Source organism: Anarhichas minor, unplaced genomic scaffold (genome assembly GCF_050575085.1).
Source record: "Anarhichas minor isolate MPS153535 unplaced genomic scaffold, ASM5057508v1 ptg000077l, whole genome shotgun sequence".
NCBI lineage: Eukaryota > Metazoa > Chordata > Actinopteri > Perciformes > Anarhichadidae > Anarhichas > Anarhichas minor.
Window position 1 is genome coordinate 606556 of NW_027466523.1, and position 27921 is coordinate 634476.

Here is a 27921-nt window from a genome sequence, read left to right on the forward strand (position 1 = left end):
CAGAGAATCTTATTTCTCATAGTCTGGGAGTCCTTCATGTGTTTTTTGGCAAACTCTATGTGGGCTTTCATATGTCTTGCACTGAGGAGAGGCTTCCGTCGGGCCACTCTGCCATAAAGCCCCCACTGGTGGAGGGCTGCAGTGATAGTTGACTTTGTGGAACTTTCTCCCATCTCCCTACTGCATCTCTGGAGCTCAGCCACAGTGATCTTTGGGTTCTTCTTTACCTCTCTCACCAAGGCTCTTCTTCCACGATTGCTCAGTTTGGCTGGACGGCCAGGTCTAGGAAGAGTTCTGGTCGTCCCAAACTTCTTCCATTTAAGGATTATGGAGGCCACTGTGCTCTTAGGAACCTTGAGTGCTGCAGAAATTCTTTTGTAACCTTGGCCAGATCTGTGCTTTGCCACAATTCTGTCTCTGAGCTCCTTGGGCAGTTCCTTCGACCTCATGATTCTCATTTGCTCTGACATGCACTGTGAGCTGTAAGGTCTTATATAGACAGGTGTGTGCCTTTCCTAATCAAGTCCAATCAGTTTAATTAAACACAGCTGGACTCCAATGAAGGAGTAGAACCATCTCAAGGAGGATCAGAAGAAATGGACAGCATGTGAGTTAAATATGAGTGTCACAGCAAAGGGTCTGAATACTTATGACCATGTGATATTTCAGTTTTTCTTTTTTAATAAATTTGCAACAATTTCTACATTTCTGTTTTTTTCTGTCAAGATGGGGTGCTGAGTGTACATTAATGAGAAATAAAATGAACTTTTTTGATTTTAGCAAATGGCTGCAATGAAACAGAGTTCAAAATTTAAAGGAGTCTGAATACTTTCCGTACCCACTGTATATATATATATATATGTATACACATATATATATATGTGTATACATATATATATACATATACATATATATGTGCACACGGCTATTTAAAGACAAACACTTTTTAATGAATGTTAAACTCAAAGGTTTAACTTCAAATTATTTTAGCAAAGCTTTTTTTTTTTCTATTAAACCTCTTAAGCTCAGGCCTTATTTTTAGGCCTCTGCTCGAAAATAGCATCTCCATACTAAAGAGACTTCAGTTCTGTAACTACAAGGTCTATTTTAATAATTTTGATGCTATAATTCAGATAACACTTTGAGATTGTTCAGATGGGTAAATATTGTGTATATGTTGCTGGTTAATATAGTGCATGAAGATATTACACAGCTCAAATTGAAAATAATCAGGTTCACCTGAAAAAAAAGCACTTTTATTGATATTATGTTTTTGAAATAATGCAGCTGGCTGCCTAAAACTCTCCCAAATCATAGCACAACCGATCAGTAGTTGTTGAATAAAGGTTAGCTGGGATAAAGTGAAGAATAAGAGGCTTTAGTACAGAGAGGTCACGCGAGGTCGTCATTTTCGAACCAGCTGTTGCAGCTCTTACATTGTACTTTTATATACTATATAACTATATATTTCACTTTTTTTATCACTCATATTATTCAATACATCCAAATACAGATGTTAGGAATCATTTTGAGAGCCAGGGTCCACTCAGAGCCTGTTTCTGGCTCTCATCCATGGGATTTTCTCAGTTGCTGTGTGTGTATGGGGCTGTAGCTCAGCCTATCATCGGTCGATTTCAGTCAATGAGCCCGCCTTCGACGCGTCAGAGTCTCAGGAAGGCGGGCGTCGAAGCCGGTGTTGATTGACAGAATTTTCAGCTTCAGAGTAAAGATGCAAAAAGTGCCGCGCATCCCCGAGCGTAAAATTCCATTCGCCAAAAGTCTGACCACCCACTCCCGGGTCCAGCAAGTTAGATTGACCCCGATTCTACAGGAAACAGATGAGAAACAGACAGGATGTAGTTGCCAACAATGTTTCCAGCTTTGAACCGGATAATTTTCGCCGTTATTTTTGTGATTCTTCATAAAAGGTAAGCAGATACCAATGATTTTTTCCGGTGAAGGGAACTGTTGTGTTGCCGTTGTTGGCTCACAGCTTTGTAGTGGTTCCACGGAGAGAAAAACCGAAGGCATTTATGCGTTGAATGCTAATGCTAGGCGATGTATTGATTAGCAGTGTAGCTATTAGCTTGGTGTTTCAATATCGAAGCGCAGTAAATAAAACGCGGATTTGTGGCCAGGAATTCGTGCTTTTATGCCACATTTTTTAGATGCTTATACTAGTCGTCTATAGTTGTGTTTGCAGTGTGTAAAAAGTGACTTATATGATAGTGTTGCCCATACGTTGCTGTTTAATCCGGTATATGAAATGTACACATGGACAATAATTGCTATCAATAAGACCATTTTTTGGACGATATTTGCAACCCCCCTAAGCCCGTCGTGTGTAGAAGGACTATTAACTTGTAACGTGTTCACACTTGATGGAAATGTTTAATTAATAAGGAGGTCAATTATCATTATTAATGATCCAAGAGGAGAAAATAAGTAGAGCTCAGACTTCAATATATTATTATTGTTGTTATTATTATTAGGTTTATTGCCAAGAAGGTTTTACCTGAAGAAGAATTTGTTTTAATGTGAATAACATAAACATAACGTAAGAGGGAAATTAAACGTAAACAAAAAAAATATGAAACTACTTTTCAGAACCAGAGGTTGATTCAATTAGATTCAGGAGAAAAAAGAGAAGTCAAAGCTTCATGTGTTAAAGCTGCATTCTCTCTAGTGTCCACCAGGGGGCGACTCCTCTGGTTGTATAGAAGTCTATGAGAAAATGACTCTACTTCTCTCTTGATTTATTACCTCAGTAAACATTGTAAACATGAGTTTATGGTCTCAATCTCTAGTTTCAAGTCTTCTTCAATACAGCATGATGTTCATTTAGTACATTATGGTCCATTTAGAGTCACACAGACCATAAAGCAGGGGATGCTTTAGGGCGGGGCTACATAGTGATTGACAGGTCTCTACCAGAGACGTATACGGCGTCTCTAGGTCACTCCTCCTCAGTCCAGATATGGTCACTTCCTGTTCACTGGTTGTAAAAAAATAAGATGATGAAATCGCCGAACTCGAGGCTTCAAAACCGAAGAGGACAAACCAACGAGAGACGTCATGATGACTTCGTCCACTTAAATACAGTCTGAGGATTTAACTTGATCACATCTGGTATTGATCTGGGTCTCCACGTGCACTAAAAAGGCACGCTCACATGAACTAAGAAAACCCCGCTCACGTGCACTAAAAAGGCACGCTCACATGCACTAAGAAAACCCCGCTCACGTGCACTAAAAAGGCCTCCTCACGTGCACTAACATGCACGTGGCCGGCCGGATTAGTGAACAGAGACTTGATCCTCTGGATCTTTACATACATGATAGTTATTAATGAGATATTAATAATCTGGATATCGTTTAAAGAACCTGAAAGTAAAAGATCTGTTTTCTCGTTCCACCACTTTTCAAATCAACGTTACAACAACGGCCTCTGAATCCCACTAAATGTACAAATCTTCACTGAACGAACAGATGTGAAGTTTTACACTTCACATCTGTCCTCCCTCATTCATGGGGGGGGGGTTCTCTCCTCTGCTGTCTTGTCTCTTGACAGAAGGAGAAACGAGGCCGATGGAGGAGTGAAGAGGAGAGAGAGGAGGCTTCCTCTCCTCGTGTGGTTTCCTGTTGGTGGGAGGATGTCGAGACGGTTTTTTGCAGCAGCGCTGCAGCTTCTCGGCGTCTCGGCTCAGCTGATTGGTTGGAGGTGTTGGTGTGAAACCTGCAGCGCCTCTTCTCCAGTTTGATCAGCCCACACTTTGATAACTCCACTTTGATGTCGCTGAGTCACAAGTTCTGTCTCACGCTCGTTCTTTAAACCAGCTTTTCTTCTTTAAAGACTCTTCTGTGTGTTTTCTGAACTTTCAGAGGACGACGTCTCTTTGGTCAAAGCTGACTCTCATCCATCGTCTACTTTCTCCTCAGAAGCCCTGAAGAAGACGAGCACCTCGGGGTTCGTGGCGGGAGGTGAAGGGAGGTGATTGGGTGCAGGAGAGGGAGGAGGAGGAGAAAGAGGGAGGAGCCAGCTGAAGTAGGTCGCTGAAGACCAGACTCCAGATCAGAACCCGAGCGAAGACGTCTCAAGACATGGCGGATGTTGGGTTGCAGTAGAGTCGCCTCATGTGGACCCGTCCTCCGTCCTCCTCGTCACCGCACGACCGCCGTCTGTCCTCAGGTCTAGGTGAGTCCTCCGTTCCCTTTATTATTCACCTGTGACCTCTGCGTGATGGAGCAACCTCGCTTTGTTTCCCAGCATGCACCTGGAGGAGAAGAAGCTCAGCATCTCTTCATGTTTCATGTGAGACGGAGCTGAAGTTCCACTTTGACCCAAAATCCGTCGACTTCTGCAGAGCAATGGTTTTACTGAAGAGAAGGAAATATGAACTTAGTGTATCTCCTGTGAAGTACATTTACTCAACTACTGTACTGGTGTTGTACTTAAGTATAAGTACAAATACAAGTTAAAGTTCTGAACTTTTAAGTTTTGAATGCAAGTGACACATTTACCTTTGCAACTTTGAGGTACTTGTACTCAAGTATTTCCATTTTCTACTACATCTACTACTACATCTACTACATCTACTACTACATCTACTACATCTACTACTACATCTACTACTACATCTACTACATCTACTACTACATCTACTACTACATCTACTACATCTACTACATCTACTACATCTACTACTACATCTACTACTACATCTACTACATCTACTACATCTACTACATCTACCACTACATCTACTACATCTACTACTACATCTACATCTACTACTACATCTACTACTACATCTACTACATCTACTACTACATCTACTACATCTACTACATCTACTACTACATCTACTACATCTACTACATCTACTACTACATCTACTACATCTACTACTACATCTACTACATCTACTACTACATCTACTACATCTACTACATCTACTACTACATCTACTACATCTACTACATCTACTACTACATCTACTACATCTACTACTACATCTACTACTACATCTACTACATCTACTACTACATCTACTACATCTACTACATCCCGGAGGTAATATTGTACTTTTTACCGCACTACATTTATCTGACAGCTTTAGACACTCATGACAATAATAATACAAAATGCAATGAACAAATGAATTAAGAGGTATTATTATCAGTTAAGATGAAACTTTATTAATAATAATAAACACACAATGTCTTAAACGAGCTGCAGCATCACAGTGATGAACACATTACATCACTAGAGGGCGGAGCTAAGTACAACACAAAGCTGAATAAGACCAGCATGTTCCATGAAAGAGTCAAAAACACGGACAACTCAGTGGTAGAGAGACCTGTCAATCACCGTGTAGCCCCGCCCTAAAGCATCCTCTGCTTTATGGTCTGTTTGACTCTAAATGGACCATAATGTACTAAATGAACATCATGCTGTATTGAAGAAGACTTGAAACTAGAGATTGAGACCATAAACTCATGTTTACAATGTTTACTGAGGTAATAAATCAAGAGAGAAGTAGAGTCATTTTCTCATAGACTTCTATACAACCAGAGGAGTCGCCCCCTGGTGGACACTAGAGAGAATGCAGCTTTAACACATGAAGCTTTGACTTCACTTTTGTCTCCTGAATCTAATTCACCAGATTTAATAACTGCTGCACTAACGTTTTGTCTCCTTTGGGACAAAACGTTAGTGACTTTAACTGAAGCCGTCTTAAATTCGACCCGTTTTATTTCCTCTTCTCCGGGTTTATTAATAACATGAACGAGTTATTTAATGAATAACTTTACGTCTCTGATGTTTCTTCATCAGCTCTCTTTCTCCTTATCGTCCAAATCAATAATCATTGATAAGAAGTGACTTCCTGTACTCTGACATCACAATGTGTACTTTCTACTTTCTACTTCCACCTGACGGCTGCAGTTACTATTATAAAGTAATCTTTACCTCAGTAAAAGTACAAATACCACGCTGTGAAAATACTCCATTACAAGGAAATACTCCTGCATTCCAGATGTTACTTCAGTAAAAGTACACAAGTGTAGTAGAAAATGTACTAAAAGTAGCAGCAGTAACAGTATTCGTCATGCAGTGTTGTATTGTTGTAGAATGTTGAAACAGAGTATTTTATTCTTCAGACTAGTGTACTAGTACTAGATTAATAGTGTAGTACTGCATCACAGATGTTAACTTCAATGTCAGATAAAGAAATAGAAGTACAATATTTCTTGTACTTAGTGTTTTTTTAAATACTTTTACTTCAGTAAATATTCTGAACTCTTCTTGTATTTTAAACTGAAACGCAGCAAAGATGAAACTTTAAACATTCAAACAACATGAAGAAGTATTTGATCTCATTAAAGGTTTAATGACGGAGAAGAAGACATTTCATCGTCTCTTAACTTTACTTTATGGATCTTCTCTTCTTTCTCCTTCTGATGAAATCTTTCAGGATTTAGTTTTGAAATAAAGAAATAAAAGGACGTTAAAGACACAAGATGGCCGCCGGTCAGTCTGCAGACGATGAAACATTTGAATGTTTGCAGCGGTGGAAAGTAACTAAATACATTTAATCAAGTACACATGTGAGCTACTTGTACTTGAGTATTTTCTTCTCATGTACTTCTACTTCTTTATTTCTCTCACAGCTTTAGTTACTTCAGAGTTTTAGAAGTCTTTCTTATAACTGACACACTTCTGCTAAAGGAACATTTTTACAGGACTTTTTACTGCAACGGAGTATTTCACAGCAGTACTTTCACAGCAGTACTTTCACAGCAGTAGAGGAGCCGAGTACTTCCTGCGGCCCTGTGGAGGGTTCCATGTTCACCGCCTGATGAACGGTGTTTTCCAGTCGCTGAGCTCTTTGGTGCAGCGTTCAGAGGAAAGAAGACGATGTTTAGTGTCGCGTGGTTTCACTTCCTGTGTGACTCACAGACGATCGTCACCGTCTCCTTCTGATAAAAAGCTTCTTCTTCGTATCATCGCTGACTTAAAGAGGACAGAAGAAGAGCACATGTTCTCAGACACGTGCAGACGTTTGCTAAAGGAAATATGTCTAAAACGTCTGGATTGTGATGAAACGTTCATCTCTCAGGATGAGCTGTAAGAACTCTGTTGATCGGTTTCACTCAGAAACACGATCGTCTGCTTAAAAACTTAAACTTTAATGTAATCATCATTTACATTAGCTACATATTTATGAAATGAAAGAAAGACAAAGAGTGAAATAATCTACTGTCTGTTATAACGATGCTACATGCTAACTAATGCTAACGTTAAACGTTGCTAACGTCAGAGATTAGCTCGTTAATGAATCGTTACCTTTTTATCGCGAGTGAAAGAAATTCTGTTAAATATTAAAACATGTCTTTATTTGATGTAAACGTGATTAAACATAATTCACTGAAATGAAACCACACAAAAGAGGTTTTATGCTTTTTACTTTGATGTATTTCATGTGTTTAAAGTATCCGATCATATTTTATTCATTTCTCAGCAAACTCAGAACAAGAAGGAATATTTAGCTTTATTTCTTTATCTGCAAATCATATGAAATCTGACTTTTGTATGAAAATGGAGGAAGTCTGGAAACATACGATTATCTGAGAACCAACGTAACATCACATGAACACTTGGACCTCACGGTGGCGCTGTGATGTAAAGTTATTACACTTCATCCTGAGGGTCTGAAGATCACTAAAGTCAGAGGGATCCATCCTCTCAGGACCATGAACATCAGGACAACACCTCATTTTAATCTGTCCAATAGTTGTTGAGATATTTAAAAAACACAAATGTCAAAGTTGATAAATCTTAAGAAAATTAAACATTTGAAATCTGATTCGGTGCCAAACCACCTGGTGGCTGCTGAGTCATGTTACTAGATAACCTGCTGGGGGCGCTAGAGGAAACCTCAGCATCACTATAGTCAGAGGGATTCATCCTCTGAGGATCAGGAATATCTGAACAAATTATCATCTTAATCCGTTCAAAACCATAAATGTCAAAGAAACCTTACAATGAGATGACCTGCTGCTGGCACTAGAGGAAAGATCAGCTCACCAGAGTGAGTAGGATTCATCCTCTGGGGACCATGAGGCTTTCTATCCAATAGTTTGAGTTGTTTAAAAACACCATTCCACCTCAGGCTCATGGAACCTCATCACCTCTGGATGTTAGAAATAAAAGTTGCATTTCTTAGTTTCAAAACTGACATTTGGAGACAGCTGAGATTCTTAATCTGCTGGATGACGATGACGTCTCAGACCTTCAAAACCTCAGAAATATGAATCTGAATCCATCTAACAGGAGAGAATGAAATGTCTCATGTTGTCCTCTTCTGTCCTTCCTCAGATCAAACATGGCCGTCTCCTGGCTCATCTGGGTTATGGCGGCCGCCGTCTTTGTCTCCATGGTCCTCCTGGCTGTCGTCTGTCTGAAATGCAGAAACAAAGGCCCTCTGGGTGGGACGACGTCTGGCTTCACACTGCACCAACACGTGGTCCACACGCTGTGATCATAAACCACATTCATGTTCATGCTCATTCAATAAACAGCTTATTTCTGTCTGTTTCCTCCCGTCAGTGTCCATCAGACAAGCCAACGCTTCAGAGGACTACATGCCGTAAGTCTGTTTCTCTCAACCGCTCCAGTACATGTGATGATAGTTTTACAGTTTCATATCAGACGATCACTGAATGTTTTCTTCTTTCTGTCAATCAGATCCACTCAATTCCGAGTCATCCATCCGTGTGAGTGTGAAGCTCCTGAGAGCTGTTACAGGAAGCAGCTCCTCTTCCAAAGTTATGATGCATGATGCATGAACAATAAGAACAACTATTAATGTCTCAGAATTAAAACATATAACTATGTATTTAATAGAATAGACATCTTTTATTGTCATTGCACAAGTACGACCATGCATTCAAACATATTAACAGTTATACAAGAACGAGAATTATGGAACAGAAAATATATTTCTTCACTTAAGGTATTCTAGATTATCTGTAAACAGCGTCTGCAGGTTCTCTGAACATCCACAGCTGCTTTCATGCAGAATTGACTCTTTTGTTACTGTTTTATCCTGTAAATCCAGTAGAAACGCAATTCTGCCTCAATGATCACTTTGCATGTCTCAATAAAGATGTGCTCTTCTTCCTCAATATAAAAGTTCAGCAGTGACATAAGTGAATATAGAATAACTGGTTTCTAATAAGTGAGCTCAGTCCCTGTGAGAACATTGTTAACAACATTGATAATGTCCAATAGTTTGGTATAAAACCTCGTCGGTGTCTTTGTACATCATCACGCTGACTCCGACTCTACGCTGATGATGTTGTCATTTACACTTGTTTCTGATGATGATGATGATGAAGCTGACTTTCTCTCTTGTTGATTTGCAGCCCAGCCGAACACGGGCTTGAACTCCGTCCACCTTTCCTCCAACCTGCTGTCGCCTTAGTGAGTCACTTTATTCTAACACAACCTGGTTCACAGCTGGTGAGCCCACGGCCTCGATGCACCGGCACTAAAGATGAAGACGTCTGCTGCTTCTTAAATTCTGTGTTCAGTGTTGGAGCCGTCTGTTCTTTCTGCAAACATTTAAAGCTTTAATTACTGTTATTGTACTGAGACATTTTGGTTTCTCTACTGTATTGTTCCCAATTTATTTTGAGACGTATCGCTGCTACGCCAGAAGAAGAAAAGCCGATCAGAAAAACATTAAACATCAAAAGTTTGTTACATGTTTTTCATGTTATAACAAGGTATTTTCATGTTACAACAAGATATTTTCATGTTATAACAAGGTATCTTCACGTTATAACAAGGTATCTTCACGTTATAACAAGGTATCTTCACGTTATAACAAGGTATCTTCACGTTATAACAAGGTATCTTCACGTTATAACAAGGTATCTTCACGTTATAACAAGGTATCTTCACGTTATAACAAGGTATCTTCACGTTATAACAAGGTATTTTCACGTTATAACAAGGTATTTTCACGTTATAACAAGGTATTTTCATGTTATAACAAGGTATTTTCACATTATAACAAGGTATTTTCACGTTATAACAAGGTATCTTCACGTTATAACAAGGTATCTTCACGTTATAACAAGGTATTTTCACGTTATAACAAGATATTTTCACGTTATAACAAGATATTTTCATGTTATAACAAGGTATTTTCATGTTATAACATGATGTTTTTTACATTATAACCACATATTTTCACATAAGATATTTTCACGGTATAACAACATATTTCTGCATTTTAAAAAGATGTTTTCTTGTTATAACGTATGTTACAGTGGATGATACTGGGATAAGTATGTGTTCACTAAGAAGGATCATTTATATCAAGATGAATAGAATACAAGAATAGTTTGTTATTATATACGTTGGTGTGTCGTAATAACATGAAGAACATTTTGTTATAACTTGAATCTGAGCCGTTTGTCTTTTCCTGGCTCGACAGCGAGTCGCTGCCGTATTTTAATACGTTCATACAGAAATATATCGTTTACGTAAAAGTAACAATACTCCAATTTAAAATAACATCCAACTAAAAAGCCCACATCTAAAATGATATTTGAGTAAAAGTACCAAAGTATAACCAGCAGAAATGTTTTATTGTGGGACAATTAGTAAGTTTATTGTTACACAGCATCTTCACTGAATATCAGTCGCATCACTAGAAACACTGATCACCACGGCCTCTGATCTATAATCATACTTCTGACTCTACAAGTTCATGTTCTACGTCACATGAAACCAACAGAAGCTTTAAACTCAACGCAGTAAAACATACTCTGTCTTTGAAATGTAGTGGAGAAATCTAAATACTCAAGTAAAGTACCTCAAATGTGTACTTGATTGAAAGTATTTGTGCACATTACACCAGTGGTCAGATCTCAGCAGCTTCTTGAACATGTGATGTGTTTTTATTCTCAGTTTACCGTCAGCTGATGCTGGAGCTCAGCGCAGACAGAGGTCCTTCACCCCGACAGAGACCGGTGCGCTGCTCCTCACTCGCTCAACACGCCTCATTCTAACGTCTTTCTTTTGTTAGCTTCTGTAACATGAAGTCATATTTCTATAGAATTTATCTTTATTCTCTATATTTATTCAGCTAGATGTTCTTTACTGCAGTTTGTCTCAGATATTACTTTGTTCATATTTTTACACTTTGTTGTACTTTAATCTAGAAATCAAACAATAACAATCTGACTTTTATTTCTCTCTTCCAGAGAGTAATCCGAGTTATGAGAATCCAGCCGACGGTAAGACGTTCGTCCTGTTCGTCCTGTTCTTCCTCTGTACTGTCCGCTACAGAGGGAATCATCATCATCATCATCATAATGAGTCCCGTTGCTCTTTAACGGCTCGGAGGAATATCAGCAGATGTTGAGGAACAACTCCGAACTTAACTTGTTCTCCTTCAGATTGAGCTCAGCGTTCATTTCTATGAGCCGTGAGGAATATATTCATCTTCTCGTGTTTATTTTATTTCAATCATCTTTAGACTTCAAACTGTCACAAGAATACAGCAAAGACGATAGAAATGTCTGTAGCAGACTTAAGACTTGGTGGCCTCAACGTGAGACCTGTTTTCCAAGACTTGCTTGTCTTGATTCGGGACTTGGTGGTCTTGACTGTAGACTTGTTGGCCGGGTCCTGGAACCGGCCTGTGACTTGGATAACAAGACCCATGTCCCGCCTCGGCTCTGTTGATCTGATATGAGGAAGATAAAAAACAAAGTGGCCGTGCTAAGTGGAGAGCAGGGCCGTCCTTCAGTCAGAGGGTCGGTGGTTCGATCCCCGGCTCCACTAGTCGCATGTTGATGTGTCCTTGAGCAAGACACTGAACCCCAATAATGTGTGTGTAGAATGTGATAGAATCTGAATTGTAAAAGCTTTGGATAAATGCTAAATGACTGTAATGTAATGATGATGATGATGATGCTGGATGATGAAGGTGAAGTTGATGACATGTTGTCTTCTGCAGGTTCTGACTACATAAACACAGAGAGCGATGCAGAAGACCCCGGCTACATGTAAGTTTCCTCTTTCCCATGAGCCTCTGGGGTTTTTCTACTTATGTAAGTCATTCGCAGCTGATCGTCTCTTCTTCTGTGGTTTCTGCAGAATCGTGATACCCGAAGGAGATACCCCTCAGACCAATCAGAGCCGAGCCTCGACGCCCAGTTCAGGTACAGTCTGGAAAACGGAAACACAAATTCAGACTTTAGAGGTTCATCCAGCTGCTTTCTTTAATTACCTCTTTAACCAACGGATCATTGTACTGTATAATATCTCTAATGTTCTGTATAATATCTCTAATGTACTGTATAATATCTCTAATGTTCTGTATAATATCTCTAATGTTCTGTATAATATCTCTAATGTTCTGTATAATATCTCTAATGTTCTGTATAATATCTCTGATGTTCTGTATAATATCTCTGATGTTCTGTATAATATCTCTAATGTTCTGTATAATATCTCTAATGTTCTGTATAATATCTCTGATGTTCTGTATAATATCTCTAATGTTCTGTATAATATCTCTGATGTTCTGTATAATATCTCTGATGTTCTGTATAATATCTCTAATGTTCTGTATAATATCTCTAATGTTCTGTATAATATCTCTGATGTTCTGTATAATATCTCTGATGTTCTGTATAATATCTCTAATGTTCTGTATAATATCTCTGATTTAATATATAATATCTATATTACCTCTGATTTATGTACTTCACCATCTGACATTCAGCCTTCATCTTCTTGTTGAAGAAAAGGAGAGAAATAACTAAAATAATGAATTCAAATTGAAATAACTAAAATATTCTGACGTGTTATGTTATGATGCATCATTGAGCATAAGTGGATTGGATGAACATAAACCGATCAGCTGTTTGTTTTCATCCCCAGATGTTCTTCATGATTATGAAAACGTCCCGGAGAAGAAAGGTGACTTTCTCTCTTTCTTATTCCTTCTTCTATTATTTTCTATCGTTCATATGAATTTACATATTCCTTCTTCTGGTCTCCTCAGAGGACAAAGACTATCTGAATGTGGAGCCGCTGCACTTTCAAAGTGAGTTAGATTTTTCTTCTTCGGTGGTGTTTCACACAGGAAGCTCTGGTGTAGTGATGTCACCCGTTAGTGTCATGTGATCACATGTTAGTGTCATGTGATCACCGTTAGTGTCATGTGATCACATGTTAGTGTCATGTGATCACCGTTAGTGTCATGTGATCACATGTTAGTGTCATGTGATCACCGTTAGTGTCATGTGATCACATGTTAGTGTCATGTGATCACCGTTAGTGTCATGTGATCACCGTTGGTGTCATGTGATCACATGTTAGTGTCATGTGATCACCGTTAGTGTCATGTGATCACATGTTTGTCTTTATGTTTTAGAGCAGAGGTCTTCAACAGAGGGTCTGCGGAGGTACTGCAGGGGGTCGTGACATTTTTGGTTGATTAGACAATTTTTCATATTTTTTTTCCCCAAACATGAATGTGTCCATTATTGTAATAGTTCAGTATTGTATGAAAGATAACAGGTATGTTTATGCATGGCAGTGGCATGGCCATCCTACTCACTGTACCTTGCACATGTTTAACATAAAAACATGAATATATGAACCTGTGTATTGTATATAGTCGGGGGTCTCTGCTCCATCTCTCAGTTTGGGGGTCCTTGGCCTGACTCTCTGATCTAGACTGTTGGTCACAAACTGAGCAGCTGAGGTTTTTTACAAAGTACATAATACTTTACAGTGGTGGAGGAAGTACTCAGGTCCTTAACTTCAGTAATAACACCAATACCACACAGTAGAAATACTCTGTTACAGTAATCATAGAAAGAAACTGAATCATTCTGTTTCTTTTCATGTTTTCAGGATCAACTCTAGATCTGTCGGCTCAAAGCGACACTGAAGAAGAAGATGATGATGATGAGGATGACAGTGACAGTGATGATGATGATGATGATGAAGGGAACTATGTGAACATCCATGACGGGACTCAGACTGACGGACCACAGTGAGCTTTTCTTCTTCTGCCCTTTAATTCATGACGGTGTTTGTTTGAACGTCTGATGAAGAAGAAACTTGAGTCTTCATGGAGAACACAACATCATGTTCTCTCTCTCGTGTCTCAAGAACTAATATGTTAAAAGACATAATCAATACTTCATAACCCACTGAGCCGCATTTTCACTTCCATGGTTAACCACATAGATGAATACAGTCCCGCCCCTTTAAGAACAACTCACTTAAAGGGACAGTAGCGATGTTAAGAAGTGTGTCTCTATGAGGTACTTCTACACAGTCAGAGTAGTACTACAGTAGATGTACTGCTGTGGACGTATTTTAGACTCCTAAAAGAATGAATATCAGATGAAGTGAACGGAGTCTGGTGTGTGAATACAGCGTTCACTTCATCTACTGTAGTACTACTCTGACTGTGTAGAAGTACTTACAAACATCACTACTGTCTCCTTGAACTCTGAGAGATGATGAATGTTCTTCACGTGTTCTAGATTATAAACATCTATTTATGAATAACTGCAGGAGTGGAAATCACGACTCTCTTTAAAGAGAGAAGACTTTGTGCATTTTTCTGATTTAATTTGATATTTAAGATATTTAAAAAGTACACAGTTATTACTACTTGAGGGAAACATGAATGTTTGTTTCTGCACAAATTCTGTTTGACTTTTTTCAGAACTTTTTCTTTGTAAATTTGACCTAAGAAAGACGGATTCAGCCTGTAAATTAAAATGAAAATATGGAATAATAATATCCGGCCATTTATTCAGCCTCCAGATTTAACTTCTGTCGTTTTTTTAAAATGATTTTTGTCATTTGTTTCTTGTATTTTTCTTTCTTTGAGCTTTACTGACAACTCCTGAGAACGTGTAAACCCTTTGTATTTTTTACAGTGTATTTATGTATCTGTAATCCACTCGTGTTCTAGAAATGTTTTTATGCAATTAAACTTCACAAAACTTTCAACTCTACTACATTTTATTATTTATTAATACCTTTTTTCTTTCTCGGGACACATTTTGATATTTGAATCTGAATCACAGATGAAAACTAAACTTTTCTTCCTTATTTGTGATTTGAGGTCATTTTAAGATGATTTATTTATTTATTTATTAGGCAAAATGTCTAATCAGTCTGATGTGGTAATTTAATCTTCCTAATTGTGTTTTACATTCAGAAGCACATTAATAATATGTTATATATATATATATATATTGTATATTAGTCTGAACATGTGGATCGGTTTCTTTAAAATGAATTGATCCACATTCTGAAATGAAGAATGTTCACAAACAGCTTTTGTTATTTTTATGACGTACTACTCCAGTACTTCATGAATACAGAATCTACTGTATCCTGTCAAACATATTGTGTTATTGAGTTAAGCTCATGTGTTCAAACAGAAACCCTCGGAGGACATTTGTTTTTAATTCAGTGGTTTTATTATTAATGAACTGGTTTCGTCTGTAAAAGGACAAAAGAGGGGGGACGAGAAGAAAGACTGTTTCCACCGTCTTCAGTCTTGAAGTTTCCAACGTTTTAACGTCTGCCGTCCAGCTTCACTGTGAAAACACTCTATTTACACTTTAAAATACAGAAACCTCTTCCTGCCTAAAGATGCTGTGGGTCAGAATGAGGATGCATTAGTTTCACGTCATGAGGCGGGAATGTTATGACTTGTTTGAAGATTATTATCATTTATTCATGTTTAATTATTTTAAAGGGGCGGGGCGTCGTCACACAGCAATGCTCATCTTCTTCACTCCTGAGGCCGGATGTGAGGGTTCAGTTTGCAGAGGGGTGGAAGGACAGCTGCTGGGTGGGGTGAGCCTGGACCTGGAGAGCTGGAGGACGAAACACACGCAGACACGTTTAGAAGAAATCTACTCAACCACTTTCTGAACTTAAGAATATTATTCACAGACATTTATAACGTACTGTACCAGCACTTTCAAGAAGACTGTTATACAACATGGTATGCTACGAATTGTGTCGTAAAAAGTCACCGTATAGCGTGTCACAGAAGTCACAGTATATTGTCTGTCGATGGCAGTATTGTCTTTAGTACTTGTATACACACGTGTTGACGCAGTAGTAGGGGACATACTGTGGCCCACAGGACCAGAGTCTGTCTCCAGTGATGAGCTCTACCTTGTGGGTGTCCGATGTAGAAGTGTTGCGGGGCCCCCTGCTGAGGGCCGTGTTGGGGGTTGGAGCCCCCGCCCTGCTGAGGAGAGACGTAGTGCAGCATGACGGGCGGCAGGCCGTGACCCGCCGAGTGGTGCGGTCCTGACATGCCTCCTGTGACGTGAGCCTGCAGAGGACAAACAGCACGGCGTGTGAGAACTCTCCGCATCCTTTACTGCAGTAAAAGTACTGTGAAAATACTCCACGACAAGTACAACTCTGCTTTCAAAGCCCTACAATGTGTTCCTATTACATCTGATGTTTATGGATTATTAGTACTGATGCATGAACCTCTGAACACAAAGTCACATTTCTCTTCAGAATAAAAGTCCTGCTCCTCTATGAACAGAACCATGATGACTAGAAGTAGAACTAGAACACGTCTTTAGTGCAGAACAACAGTTATGATGACATCAGTCGTTAAGAAGATGAATTATTAAAAAAGTTATTTTACGAAAATTGGAAAACTATATAATCTATATATCTATAGATATATATATATAGATATATCTATATATATATATAGATATATCTATATATATCTATATATATATATATATATATATTTTCACACTCTTATGCTGTGTTCACACCAAACGCCAAACGAATTCATCGCGCCGCATATTCGCGTCGCCGGTCAAAACACCGGGCACCAAGTGTTCATTCGCGCTTGATGCGCCGGAGAGGGGGCGTGGCTTATCGCCCTGAAAGCCGTTCAACTGTCCGCCATTAACCATGGAAAAAATAACCTCTTTCTGCTTAGTACGTGTTGTGGAAGTCACAGATATCCCGGGAAACTAAACGCCGTCATGTCTGGTTCATAACATTGTCCAGAGGAGCTCCGTGGATTTTATCGAGCTGTATTCACTGTGTCTAGTGAGCCACAGGTCGCTGTTTACTACAGCTGTATGAACACAACATAAACTGATCTGGCTGTGATTTAACGGCAATAAACCGACAAAAAGGGACTCTAAAATAACTACGTAATGATGCCGATTTGTAGACTACTTGTCTTCTCAATGGAGCTCGGATGGATCGGTGCTAGGCTATGCTAACATTGTAGCAGCTCCACCAACACTCAGAATAACGTCATGTAGACGTAAATACGGCAGCGTCTATTCATTGTTTGTACCATATGGTTTACACACACATTTATACACGTAGATACCTCATATCTATTGATATGAGGTATCGTAGAGCTCTGGGTGAACACAGACGGCTACAGGATTTATTTCCTGATTCAACAACGGCAGGAAGTCACTGATGACAGGGGAAGCAACTCAACGCTGATAGGCTATCGCGCCACAGCGTCACGCGAATATTTAGTTTGGGGCGATTTGGCGAATCCGCGTCCATCGCGCCGCTCCAGTCTCATCGCGTCTGTGCATAGACTTTGTATGTAATCTACTCACGCGAATAATTCGCGCCGCGTTTGGTGTGAACGCGGCATAACAGCCCCTCCTCTCCGCTCTCTGTGTCTTTCTACAGAATATTTGGGCTGAGATTTGAAACGATAATATTACAATTTTAAGCTTCGTTTTCGCTGCTTTTTCTGATGGAAGCATTCATCACATGTGATGTGTTCAAGGACCGTCAGAAAGAGGAAAACTACAGACGATAACGACTAGCGAATAGCGATTGTTTAAGGAAAACGTGTTGTTGTGGTTCAGAGGCAGCTGAAGTGGCCTGATGCTCATTATTCACCTGTGTGAGCTGGCTGATGGAGGGGAAGCCGTGGGGCAGAGGCTGGTGGCCGGGGAGGCTGTACCCCTGCATGGCGTACGAGGCCTGGGGGGAGCTGTGGCCCGGCTGCAGGTTGGGAGGGGCCGGGGCCTGCAGACCTCCAGTGTGGAACATGGACTGAGGCTGAGGACCCGCCTGACTCGACTGAGAGGAGAGACAAAGATTAACAATGAAAGGCTCCACATCATGACATCTCATAAGAGCCCTCATGTGACTCACTGTTACCTGATTGTGTCCTGGACTGGGAGCGCTGTGCTGGGGGGGGGGCTGGTTCCCAGTCGGGGTGCTGGAGGGCTGAGGGTGATGGAGGGCGCCCGCATGGTGAGAGAACGACTGAGCTGAAAGAGGAACAAACGTTCATCAACACTGACTCACATGAAGGTTTAAACACATCGATCTCATGTTTCATTGACTCAACATCATCCCAAATGTTTCACACTGAAAGATCTGCAATTATAATCGTTTCACTTCTTCAGTAAACTGTTGAACTATATTTTATTCACGTCTTGCTAAACTAAACTATAATAAATAAATTCAACCATCTGATTCATTTAAATCCTGTTGTGCCTTTCATTAAAAAAAGGAATAATAAAAAACTGAATCCTGCTTACCATACATAGCCTGTTGTGGCCCCTGGGGGCCCTCAGCCTGGCCGGGATACTGGGGGCCCGGAGGACCCATCTGCTGAGGAGGGGCCCCCGAGGTCAACATCCTGGCTCCTCCCTGAAGCATCGAGTAGACCGGCTGGAAACAACAGCAGACGGAGGAGAGCTTTACTGACACAGATTTAATAAAACAAGTTATAATGTAACAAACAGAAGTTATAATGTAACAAACAGAAGTTATAATGTAACAAACAGAAGTTATAATGTAACAAACAGAAGTTATAATGTAACAAACAGAAGTTATAATGTAACAAACACAGAACAGAAGTCTGACTTCGTACTTTTAGATTATTTCATTGTCTGGAGGTTTAGTTTGATCTAAGAGGTAACGTCAGTATTTCTGTGTCTCATTGAAGCATCAATGCTGGTGCTGAAGCTGCTGCAGGCGGAGCTACTTTAACGTCTCTACAGACGGTTCAGTCCGGTGGGTCTCAACATAGGTGGTCGGGTCCCTCCAGAGGGTCACCACATAGCTGTGAGGGGTCCTGACGTGATTGGACTGTAACAGCTGCTTCTTTTGTCAGGAGCCATGAGCCCAGACAGGCTGCTGTGAGCTTAAATACCTGTCCGTGGTAGTGGGGGGGCAGGGCCTGGATCACCTGGCCGTACTGCAGGTAGGACTGGGGGTACGGCGAGGCCACCAGCGGGGGTCCTGCTGCCGAGGCTGCGGCTGAGATCATGGAGGAGGCCTGGGAGGCGTGGTGCTCCGGACGCTGTCCCACCACCGGGCCTGAAACAGAACCACACATCATGATCACCGTCCCACCGCCCGAGATTCATGGTGACGGTAAAGAATACCGATATGAACTGCAGTTCCCATAATGCTTTGGGGGGGGGGCTGTAAACAGGACGTTGAGGCTTCAACTTGTGCGCGTGTACCTTTGGCTCTGGGGTATTTGCCCTGGTTGACAGTCGACATGGTGTACTGATACATCTGAGGAGCCTGAGGAGGAGACAAGAGGTAGAGATGTGTTAACACACACACACAGTCTCACACAGTCTCACACACACACACACACACCTGGATCTGGTGTCCCTGGATGTGGAGCGGGGAGACGTAGGACAGGTAGTGTCCCGGTGGGTTGCTGTAGATGGCTCCTCCTCCTGGCTGACCCGGAGGAGCCAGGACCAATGAGGGGCTGGGGGGGGTCGGTCGAGGAGGGGTGGGGGTGGGAGCGGGTTTCTGCCACAACAACAGAGACGGACATGATGTCAGAGAGAGAGAAGTCAAACCCATTAAAGACAGAAGGCGACGCACTCACCTGGACCACGTTCACTTTTATGGGAAGAAATTCTTTCGCATTTGGATTCAATGTTGAGTTTTTCACTTGCCTGAAGAAAAGAAGAAAAAAGAAGAAATTCTTCAGCAACAAAGCAGAAGATGAAGAAGAAGAAAGAACAAAGCAGAAGATGAAGAAGAAAGGACACAAAGGATTCAGGAGTCCAGTGAGTTTAAAGACACAAAGTTCACAACTTGAAACAGGAAGTCCTGGAACGTTGTGCATTTATGTTTCATTATGAGCAAACGATATGAATTATTATACAATAATCATTGAAGTTCTTAGAAAGAAAGAAAATCTGAATCGGGAGTTCAGACTTTAATAATAATTGGTGATCGGAATCAGCTGAGAAGATTGCAACCGAATAATCCCACTTTTATTAATCTCTTATAGAAAAGGGAGTCCTGGCCAAGATGGCACAAAAACACAAAGAACTGACTTAGATGATGATGATGAAGACGATGGATGCTAAGCTAACCCAGCTAGGACATAAATCTACTCCACTACCCAGCATGCTCCTGGCTGTCTGGTGTCTGGACGCAGGAAAGATCAGATGATTGAAATCAGACTTTAGGTCGGTGACTGTTTAGATCATATCCTCACAGAGACCTGGATCCATGGTGGTCCAGGACCAAGCAGGACTCGGTGGGACCAGCGGAGGTCTGTGTTTACTGGAGCACCTGAACTCTCCCTGAGCGGACTCATCGTATACTCACGCTGCAGCTGCAGCCTCGGGTCGCTCGCTGCCGTCCTCGCCTCCTCTAGACTGTGGCCCCTCTGGCCCTGAGGACTCCTGAGGGCCAGCAGCAGCAGCTGTGGGGGTCGGGCCAGCCTCCGTGGTCTGCTGCAGGTCTTGGGCAGAGGAGGTGGAGGGTTTAGGAGGCACGGGGGAGGAGGAGGAGGAGTCGGCGGGTGAGGTGGAGATGTGCTGAGGAGGATCTGCAGAGGCCGGACTCGCTGACGGAGAGGAGGTGGGCTGCAGCTGAGAGACGGAGAGAAACTGTTATCATATTATTATATATTATTATTAGTGATCATGACTAGTGACAGACGAACAGCTGGAGGCAGCAGCAGAGCAGCAGCTCCTGAGTTCTGAGGTAGAATCAGTGTTTCAGTGAATGGAGTCTGGTGTCTCTAAAGAGATCATAGATCACAGCTTCAGTCCCCTCAGACAGGTGTGTCTGTGTAGAAGTACCTCATACAACCACGTGTTGTAAACACTCACATCACCCCCGTGTGACCCCAGTGTGACCCCCCGTGTGACCCCTGACCCCTCAGCATCACATCAGTCTCACCCTGAACTCTTTGCCAAACTTGCGGAGCTCCTCCAGCTGGTTCCTCTGCTGCACCGTTGGAGCTGAGAGACAAGAGAGCATCAGACGAACCATCAGAACCACGTGTGAGGATCTCAGCTCCACTAAACCAGTAATAATAATATAAATATCATCATTATTATTATTCTCTCTCTCTTACCTTTGCAGCTCTTTGCTTCAGACAGAGCTTCAGTTCTCTCTTTAGTGCTCAGGATCTCGTTCACTGAGGAAACAACACAAAGACATATTTAATAAAACTCATTATTAATAATAAACTCACGTTCTGACTTCTCACTAACATCTGTTTATGTTTAAAGCTCACATATTATTAATATTAATTAAAAGTTTATGTATTTCTTATGTTAATAATATAATATTTAATCTGACTAATAATTAGAGATCATATTTCTTATTTCATCTTTTTTACTTAAAGAGTAAAATAAACCTTCAGCTCTTAATAATATAATCTCAAGACGTTCGTCTCACCGTCGACGGGGAAGAGGGGGGTGGGGCCGGAGGGTTTGGCGGCGGTTGCCATAGTAACAGAAGCAGAGGAGGAGTCTAAGAAGACGGGTCCGCCCAGAGGAAGGTCCTGGGGGGGGGCGTCTGATTTAGCACCACGAGAGACTGGAAGGAACAGAAAGAGGACAAAGCAGTACTAGTAAGAGTGCTAGTGTGGACAAGAGTGCTAGTGTGGATAAGAGTGCTAGTGTGGATAAGAGTGCTAGTGTGGATAAGAGTGCTAGTGTGGATAAGAGTGCTAGTGTGGACAAGAGTGCTAGTGTGGATAAGAGTGCTAGTGTGGACAAGAGTGCTAGTGTGGATAAGAGTGCTAGTGTGGATAAGAGTGCTAGTGTGGACAAGAGTGCTAGTGTGGATAAGAGTGCTAGTGTGGATAAGAGTGCTAGTGTGGATAAGAGTGCTAGTGTGGATAAGAGTGCTAGTGTGGACAAGAGTGCTAGTGTGGATAAGAGTAGTAGTGTGGATAAGAGTGCTAGTGATACTCGTCACTAGAGGAACAGACCTGCAGCAGAGGAGGAGTTCGGGGTCCTCAGGGTTCTGCTGCTCTGGAGTCTCTGGGTTTTGGGGGAAGTTCTGGATGTGACTGAGACACAAAGAGACAAAGACACAAAGAGACAACAACACGGTTATAAATAGATAAAGCATCTTTGGTCCACTCACATTGTTTTAGTTCTCTGGGGACTAACATTCATATCAAGTGATTGTGAACGGTAGACGTCACGGTTTATAAATGTTTCCATGAATGTGAATATAAATAGTTCTAAACAGTTTTCCTTTTACTCTGTTATTGACTCCTTTAGTTGTTATTGACTCCTTTAGTCAAATAAATGATCGTAGTCTTATTTAGTCGGTAGTCTTAATGACATTTTAATGACGTTAAACTGGAGTTAATTCATCTTTAATATCTATTTTATATTCATGTGACGTCTCCTTCAATTTACATTTTAAATATTCACATAAAGAATATTTTCTACATTTTGTTTCATTGTAATTTTAATATATTTAAAGATTTTGGTGTTTTTTAAAAATCTTCTGATATTTTATAGATTAAACTTTTAACTGAATAATTAAAAAGAAGAAAAGAAAAATTAAATCAGTTCACTTTTAAAATCGTAGTATTCTACAGTCACGTCTCCATTTCTCATATTGATTGTAGTTATTCAAGGTTACATTGAACACATCGTGTGACCGTTGAAGTCGACCTTCGTTTACTGCTCCTGTTCACTGAGTGGAGCTGGAAGTAATAAGTCGTTTCTCTCTAAGTGATGGTTGTGTCGCTGCAGGTCCTCTGTACCTCCGTTAACAGCTGAGCGCGTTGAGTCGGCCAGCGCCTGCGGGTGAGAGAGGGAGTGCGGGAGGACGTGATTGGTGCAGGGGGGGCTGCCGGCCGCCGGCGGGCTGCTCTGTGATTGGTGGGGAGAGTAGGCGGTTCTGACGGACAGCGGGCTGCTCCGGTCCGAGGACGAGCCCGGCGCCGGGTGTCTGGAGGAGGACGAGGTCGCAGCCACCGTCGTGGGAGCGGCGGTCCGACCGGAGGCTCCGGTTCTGCCGGAGAGGCCGATCTCTCGAGCGCGCTGAGGGAGAGGAATGTATTTACCCTCCCTGCAGACAAAGAGAGGAGGTGAGAGGAATTCTGGGAAGAAGAAGATGATGATGACGGATTTCAGGAAGTAAAAGTTAAACTTCTTCATGAGGGTGCCATGAACCTTAAACATGAAACAATCGTTAACAAACAAAGTCAGTACAAAGGTATGAATAATGCAAATATGTGAAACTCCTCCGTCATCACTGACGACGTTGAATCAGAAGCTATGAAGGAAAGAAGTATAGCATCCGTCTGTTTCACCCAGAACTCTACGACACTTCATATCAGTACAGAGACCAGATACACGTGTGTATGAACCAGACGGTTCAAACAATAACACGCTGCTGTATTCACGACTAGATGAAGTCATGTTGAGTGTTGATGGAGCAGCTACAATGTTAGCTTAGCATAGCACTGATGGAACCAGACTCCATTCAGAAAACTTTAAAAGTTGTTTACTTGTCGTCTTGAGAGTTAAATAACAAAACATGAACTCAGGCTTTTTACAGATGGTCGTCATCATGTAGATATTTCTGCATCACTTGTATGTTTATTGTGATTAGATCACAGCTGAATGTTTTATTTAATGTTCATAGCGCTGAAGTACAGCAGCATGGATCATGTGATGAGTTTAGTTTCCTGACATCTGGACTTTAACAAGTACAGAGCAGCACTCGTGGTTATTTCTTCCACTGTTGATGGAAGAAATAAAGGATAAGAACTCGCCTCCCGGTGGACGTGAACCCGGGGCTGGCCCGGTCCTCCCTCTCTCGGACCACCGAGCTGTACTTGTCCTCCTCGCTGCGGCCCTCGTCGTTCTCCAGAGAAACCCTCCGGCGGTACTGCAGGCTGCCCTCGATCTCGTTGGCCAGACGAGCAGCTCGAGCTTCCCGCTGACGGAAGACCTCGGAGGTCCCCTTCTCCAGAGGCATGCTGGGAGAAAAGACACCGGAGACACAAATACGACTTTATACTTTGCTTTGTCTGTCAAAGATATTTGTGAACTCTGTTTTTAAAGCTGCTATATTAACAGAAATAGAAGAAAATAAGAGTTGAATCAGTTAGAAACGGCTATGAGATGGATTATAAACCTTTTGCTAATTTAGATTACATTTATTTTGGGGCATTTAAAAAGAACCATGCGCTTATTATTATTACTATATTTCTGTAAAAACACATTTTTATTCTCTGGCTTTTAACTCACCATTCTATATTAGTGTCTTTTAAACATGTCTCTTGTGTTTTTTTTCATATATTTTGATTGATTGGTCAACTGCTGTTTTAAAATGTGCTCTATAAATAAACTTGTTTCCTTTCTGTTCTGATTTTACTCACAAAGATCAACATTAAAATCAGAACCCACGTGTTGTAAATGTCTCCCTCATAGTTTCACATAAGAGAGTTCGATGTAATGAACTGAGTTATGATCATAACTGACGGGACAGTAACAGCCTCTGACTCACGTGTACATGGAGAGGCTGGAGTCGTAGGTGGACTTCACTCCGTACGTCTCCTCGTTGAACTTGAACATCTCGTTGGCGTCCCAACCGTTAGACTGAAAGAGCGGAAGAAAAGAGCTTATATATAAATATATATTTGAATGTGTGTGTGTTTGTGTGAGTGTCTCTCACCGTGTCGGCCTCTAGTTCAAAGTTTTCTCCGTTTCCATTCCCGTCCCACCTCTGCAGGACTTTTTCCCGGTGGTCCCCGTTCACCCGCGACGAGCTGATGGACGTGTCGGTGAACGTGTCTGAACACACACACACACGCGCACGCACAGGCACGCACAGACACACATGCAGACACACACAGACACAGAGACACACACACACAGAGAGAGAGGTCAACACTTATTCTGCCTCCTCCAAAGAACAGCACATAAACAAACACTGATATCGATATAATTCAATAATTTGCGTCTTGTTACCTCTGACAGCAAAGTTGAGGTCGACGTCTCGGCAGGTCATGGTCACCAGGTCGCTGGGGCTGAAGATCATGGTGTCAGTTATATCCTCGATCTTAGGAGGAGAGGACGGGCTTCCTCCTCCTTCCTCTCCTCCTCCTCCTCCTCCATCTTCATCGCTCTGTTTATGGACAGCATCCACAGCCAGCTCGCACTGAAAGCAGACAGAAGAGGACTCAGATCAACGTTGTGCAAACTGTAAACTCTTAAAAACACAGAGAAAGTGTGAAGAGCTTTTTATGTATTTTACCTGAGAGCTTAAAGTCTTGAAGATTCCTTCATACGCGGCTCCGTTTTTAACTCTCACATCACAGGTGGAGCCCTGAAACCAGAAGAAAGCTTCAGTCTGTTTGTTCAGGTATGGAGGTTCCATTCAGTTACGTTATGGTGCGTTCAATCTCCGTCCGATCTTATTATTGGCCTATATTCAGTAAGATCGGTATGCAATCAGGACATCATTCATGTGTTTCTAGCCTCTGATCATGTTTCATTGTAAACAACCAATCAGTGTTTAAAGCAACAGGAGGAGAGCTAGTAACGTTAGCAGCACCGCTAACGGCTAACCAACAGGGGGAGAGCTAGTAACGTTAGCAGCACCGCTAACAGCTAACCAACAGGAGGAGAGCTAGTAACGTTAGCAGCACCGCTAACGGCTAACCAACAGGGGGAGAGCTAGTAACGTTAGCAGCACCGCTAACAGCTAACCAACAGGGGGAGAGCTAGTAACGTTAGCAGCACCGCTAACGGCTAACCAACAGGAGGAGAGCTAGTAACGTTAGCAGCACCGCTAACGGCTAACCAACAGGGGGAGAGCTAGTAACGTTAGCAGCACCGCTAACGGCTAACCAACGGAGGTTCACTTCAGTTACATGATGATGCCTTCAGGCTCTGCTCAGTGAACAAGAGTACTGGCTGAAGGTACATTATAACGTTATCATGATGTGTTCACATGTCATCTGTAAAATGTAGTTTTGGTGATAAACTTGAATAAATCCAGTAGTTTGAAGGAGATGTTTTCACATGAATATATAATAGATATTAGAGATGAATTATGATGTTTAACTTCTTTTATTTCCTAATCATTTTAACTGTGTGTTTAACCACCACTATCGATGACTTTCACAAAGTAAAGGACGTAGTTGATGATGATAAATATTTTACTGGAACTATTCTAGTTTATTAGCGTGTGATGTTTCCTCTGACAATAAATGGTGATGTATAAAATGTAACATCGTGACTTCTCTACTCACCACGACTGCTGTGAGGAAGTGAAGCATTCTGGCATTGTTGTAGACGCCTTCAAACACCTGCAGACACAGGTAACAGGGGAGCAGGTTGTTGTTGTTTATAGAAAACTGCTACAATGGAACAATACTAACTCTTTTAGGCCGATATTTATATGAAATAAAATCCCTCAAAATGAATTTTTGTGATGATGTAATAAATAAATAATAAAAAAGAACCGATAAGCAGAACCTATAAAGAGTACAAGGATCCATCAAATCATAACGATACTCATCTCTACAACTTCAGTAATGTTATGATTTCAGAATGATGAAGACAAAAATATAATGGAGGATCTGTTTGTTTGATTATCATGTTTGTTTTCCAAAATGGTGTCCAGATTTTAGACATCCTATCATAAATGATTTTAAAAATATTGCTTATATAAATACCCCCCCACCCCATAGGGCCCCCTCAGCTTTGGGCTGAGCCCCGGATGTTTACACCGTCTGGCTCCGCCCCTGCTAATAACAACTGCTTTTTATTATTTTCCTAATAAACAAACACTCACTACTTACTATGCTGCTTAAAGGAGAAGTCTGTGATGGCGGTTTCATTGTGTTCCTGGTCCTGCAGAAGGTGGAGAAAAATAAAATAAATAAATGTCAGCTAACAAGCTAACAGGGACATCAGTGAGAACAATAAACACAAGCAACCTTTGCTAAGCTAACAAGCTAGCTACTTAAACCGTGACACGGCACCATTTGGTGCAAATTAAATCGGCTATTATAATCTAAACTAACCTCTTAAAGACAAAGAGCGAAGAGCTAAAACGCAGTTGTTGTTCAGAATAGTAAAAAGAACAGCTAGCTAAGTCGGCTACCGTTAGCTTAGCTTAGCGCAGACGGCGATTTTTTTTTTAGACACAAACAAACCGCCAGAAAAAGATGTCGGCATCACATTAGACCCTGACAGCTGAGTCACACTTAGTATTTAGTTTTTACTTTTTAGTCATGTGCATCCCTGTTGTTCCAGTCTCGTCGTTCCAGTGAAAAGTCACCCGGTTTGGTTTTGACAGGCCGAACACACAATATACACCGCTGGAAAAACAACAAAACACGGCAGCGGCTGCGTTTGATTTGTTCAAACGCTGCACCCGCTACACACGTGATTCGGGTGGAGTCGAGCGGGGCGGGCTGCTGTCGGGCGACAGAAATCAACAAAGTATTAGAGTATATATTCTAATTAAACTACAAATACGTTATTGTATTTAAAATATACATTGTAAGTATTGTAAGTACTGTAAGTACTCACGACGGGTAAATGTTCCCGCATAAGAACT

At 41.3% G+C, this 27921-nt stretch overlaps 2 protein-coding genes across 4 annotated transcripts in view; one reads left to right on the forward strand and one right to left on the reverse strand.

Moving 5' to 3' along the window:
- The window catches only part of LOC142937874 (uncharacterized), a 16218-nt gene extending 1155 nt beyond the window's left edge, over positions 1 to 15063 (forward strand). Inside the window, exons 3-15 of one of the 2 annotated variants that reach the window (XM_076080980.1) lie at positions 3571 to 3806; positions 3939 to 4194; positions 8380 to 8489; positions 8611 to 8650; positions 8749 to 8777; positions 9429 to 9486; positions 10984 to 11045; positions 11280 to 11312; positions 12038 to 12086; positions 12178 to 12242; positions 12967 to 13005; positions 13091 to 13132; positions 13948 to 15063. In XM_076080980.1, the coding sequence (XP_075937095.1) occupies positions 8387 to 8489; positions 8611 to 8650; positions 8749 to 8777; positions 9429 to 9486; positions 10984 to 11045; positions 11280 to 11312; positions 12038 to 12086; positions 12178 to 12242; positions 12967 to 13005; positions 13091 to 13132; positions 13948 to 14093 (666 nt within the window). In that variant the 5' untranslated portion in view covers positions 3571 to 3806; positions 3939 to 4194; positions 8380 to 8386 and the 3' untranslated portion in view covers positions 14094 to 15063. Of the gene's footprint in view, positions 1 to 818; positions 3807 to 3938; positions 4195 to 8379; positions 8490 to 8610; positions 8651 to 8748; positions 8778 to 9428; positions 9487 to 10983; positions 11046 to 11279; positions 11313 to 12037; positions 12087 to 12177; positions 12243 to 12966; positions 13006 to 13090; positions 13133 to 13947 lie in introns of those variants that run through there. The other variant, XM_076080981.1, reaches the window with a different exon arrangement.
- A 453-nt stretch (positions 15064 to 15516) lies between these two features.
- On the reverse strand, positions 15517 to 27735 carry atxn2l (ataxin 2-like). Of its 2 annotated transcripts, none has more exons than XM_076080974.1 (23): positions 27584 to 27735; positions 27158 to 27209; positions 26606 to 26662; positions 25606 to 25677; positions 25320 to 25509; positions 25024 to 25142; positions 24856 to 24947; positions 24119 to 24325; positions 23102 to 23409; positions 22310 to 22390; positions 21772 to 21912; positions 21446 to 21508; positions 21268 to 21329; positions 20689 to 20972; positions 19955 to 20024; positions 19714 to 19875; positions 19572 to 19635; positions 19256 to 19422; positions 18639 to 18771; positions 18253 to 18365; positions 17989 to 18171; positions 16249 to 16411; positions 15517 to 15941 (listed from the first exon to the last, which is right to left on the reverse strand). In XM_076080974.1, exons 1-23 carry the CDS (start codon positions 27598 to 27600, stop codon positions 15883 to 15885), a joined length of 2859 nt encoding a protein of 952 aa, XP_075937089.1. In that variant the 5' UTR covers positions 27601 to 27735; the 3' UTR covers positions 15517 to 15882. The 2 variants fall into 2 exon arrangements, with proteins under 2 accessions (XP_075937089.1, XP_075937090.1); XM_076080975.1 differs by having other exon boundaries at positions 20689 to 20954; positions 27584 to 27734.
- Positions 27736 to 27921: the final 186 nt, after the last annotated feature.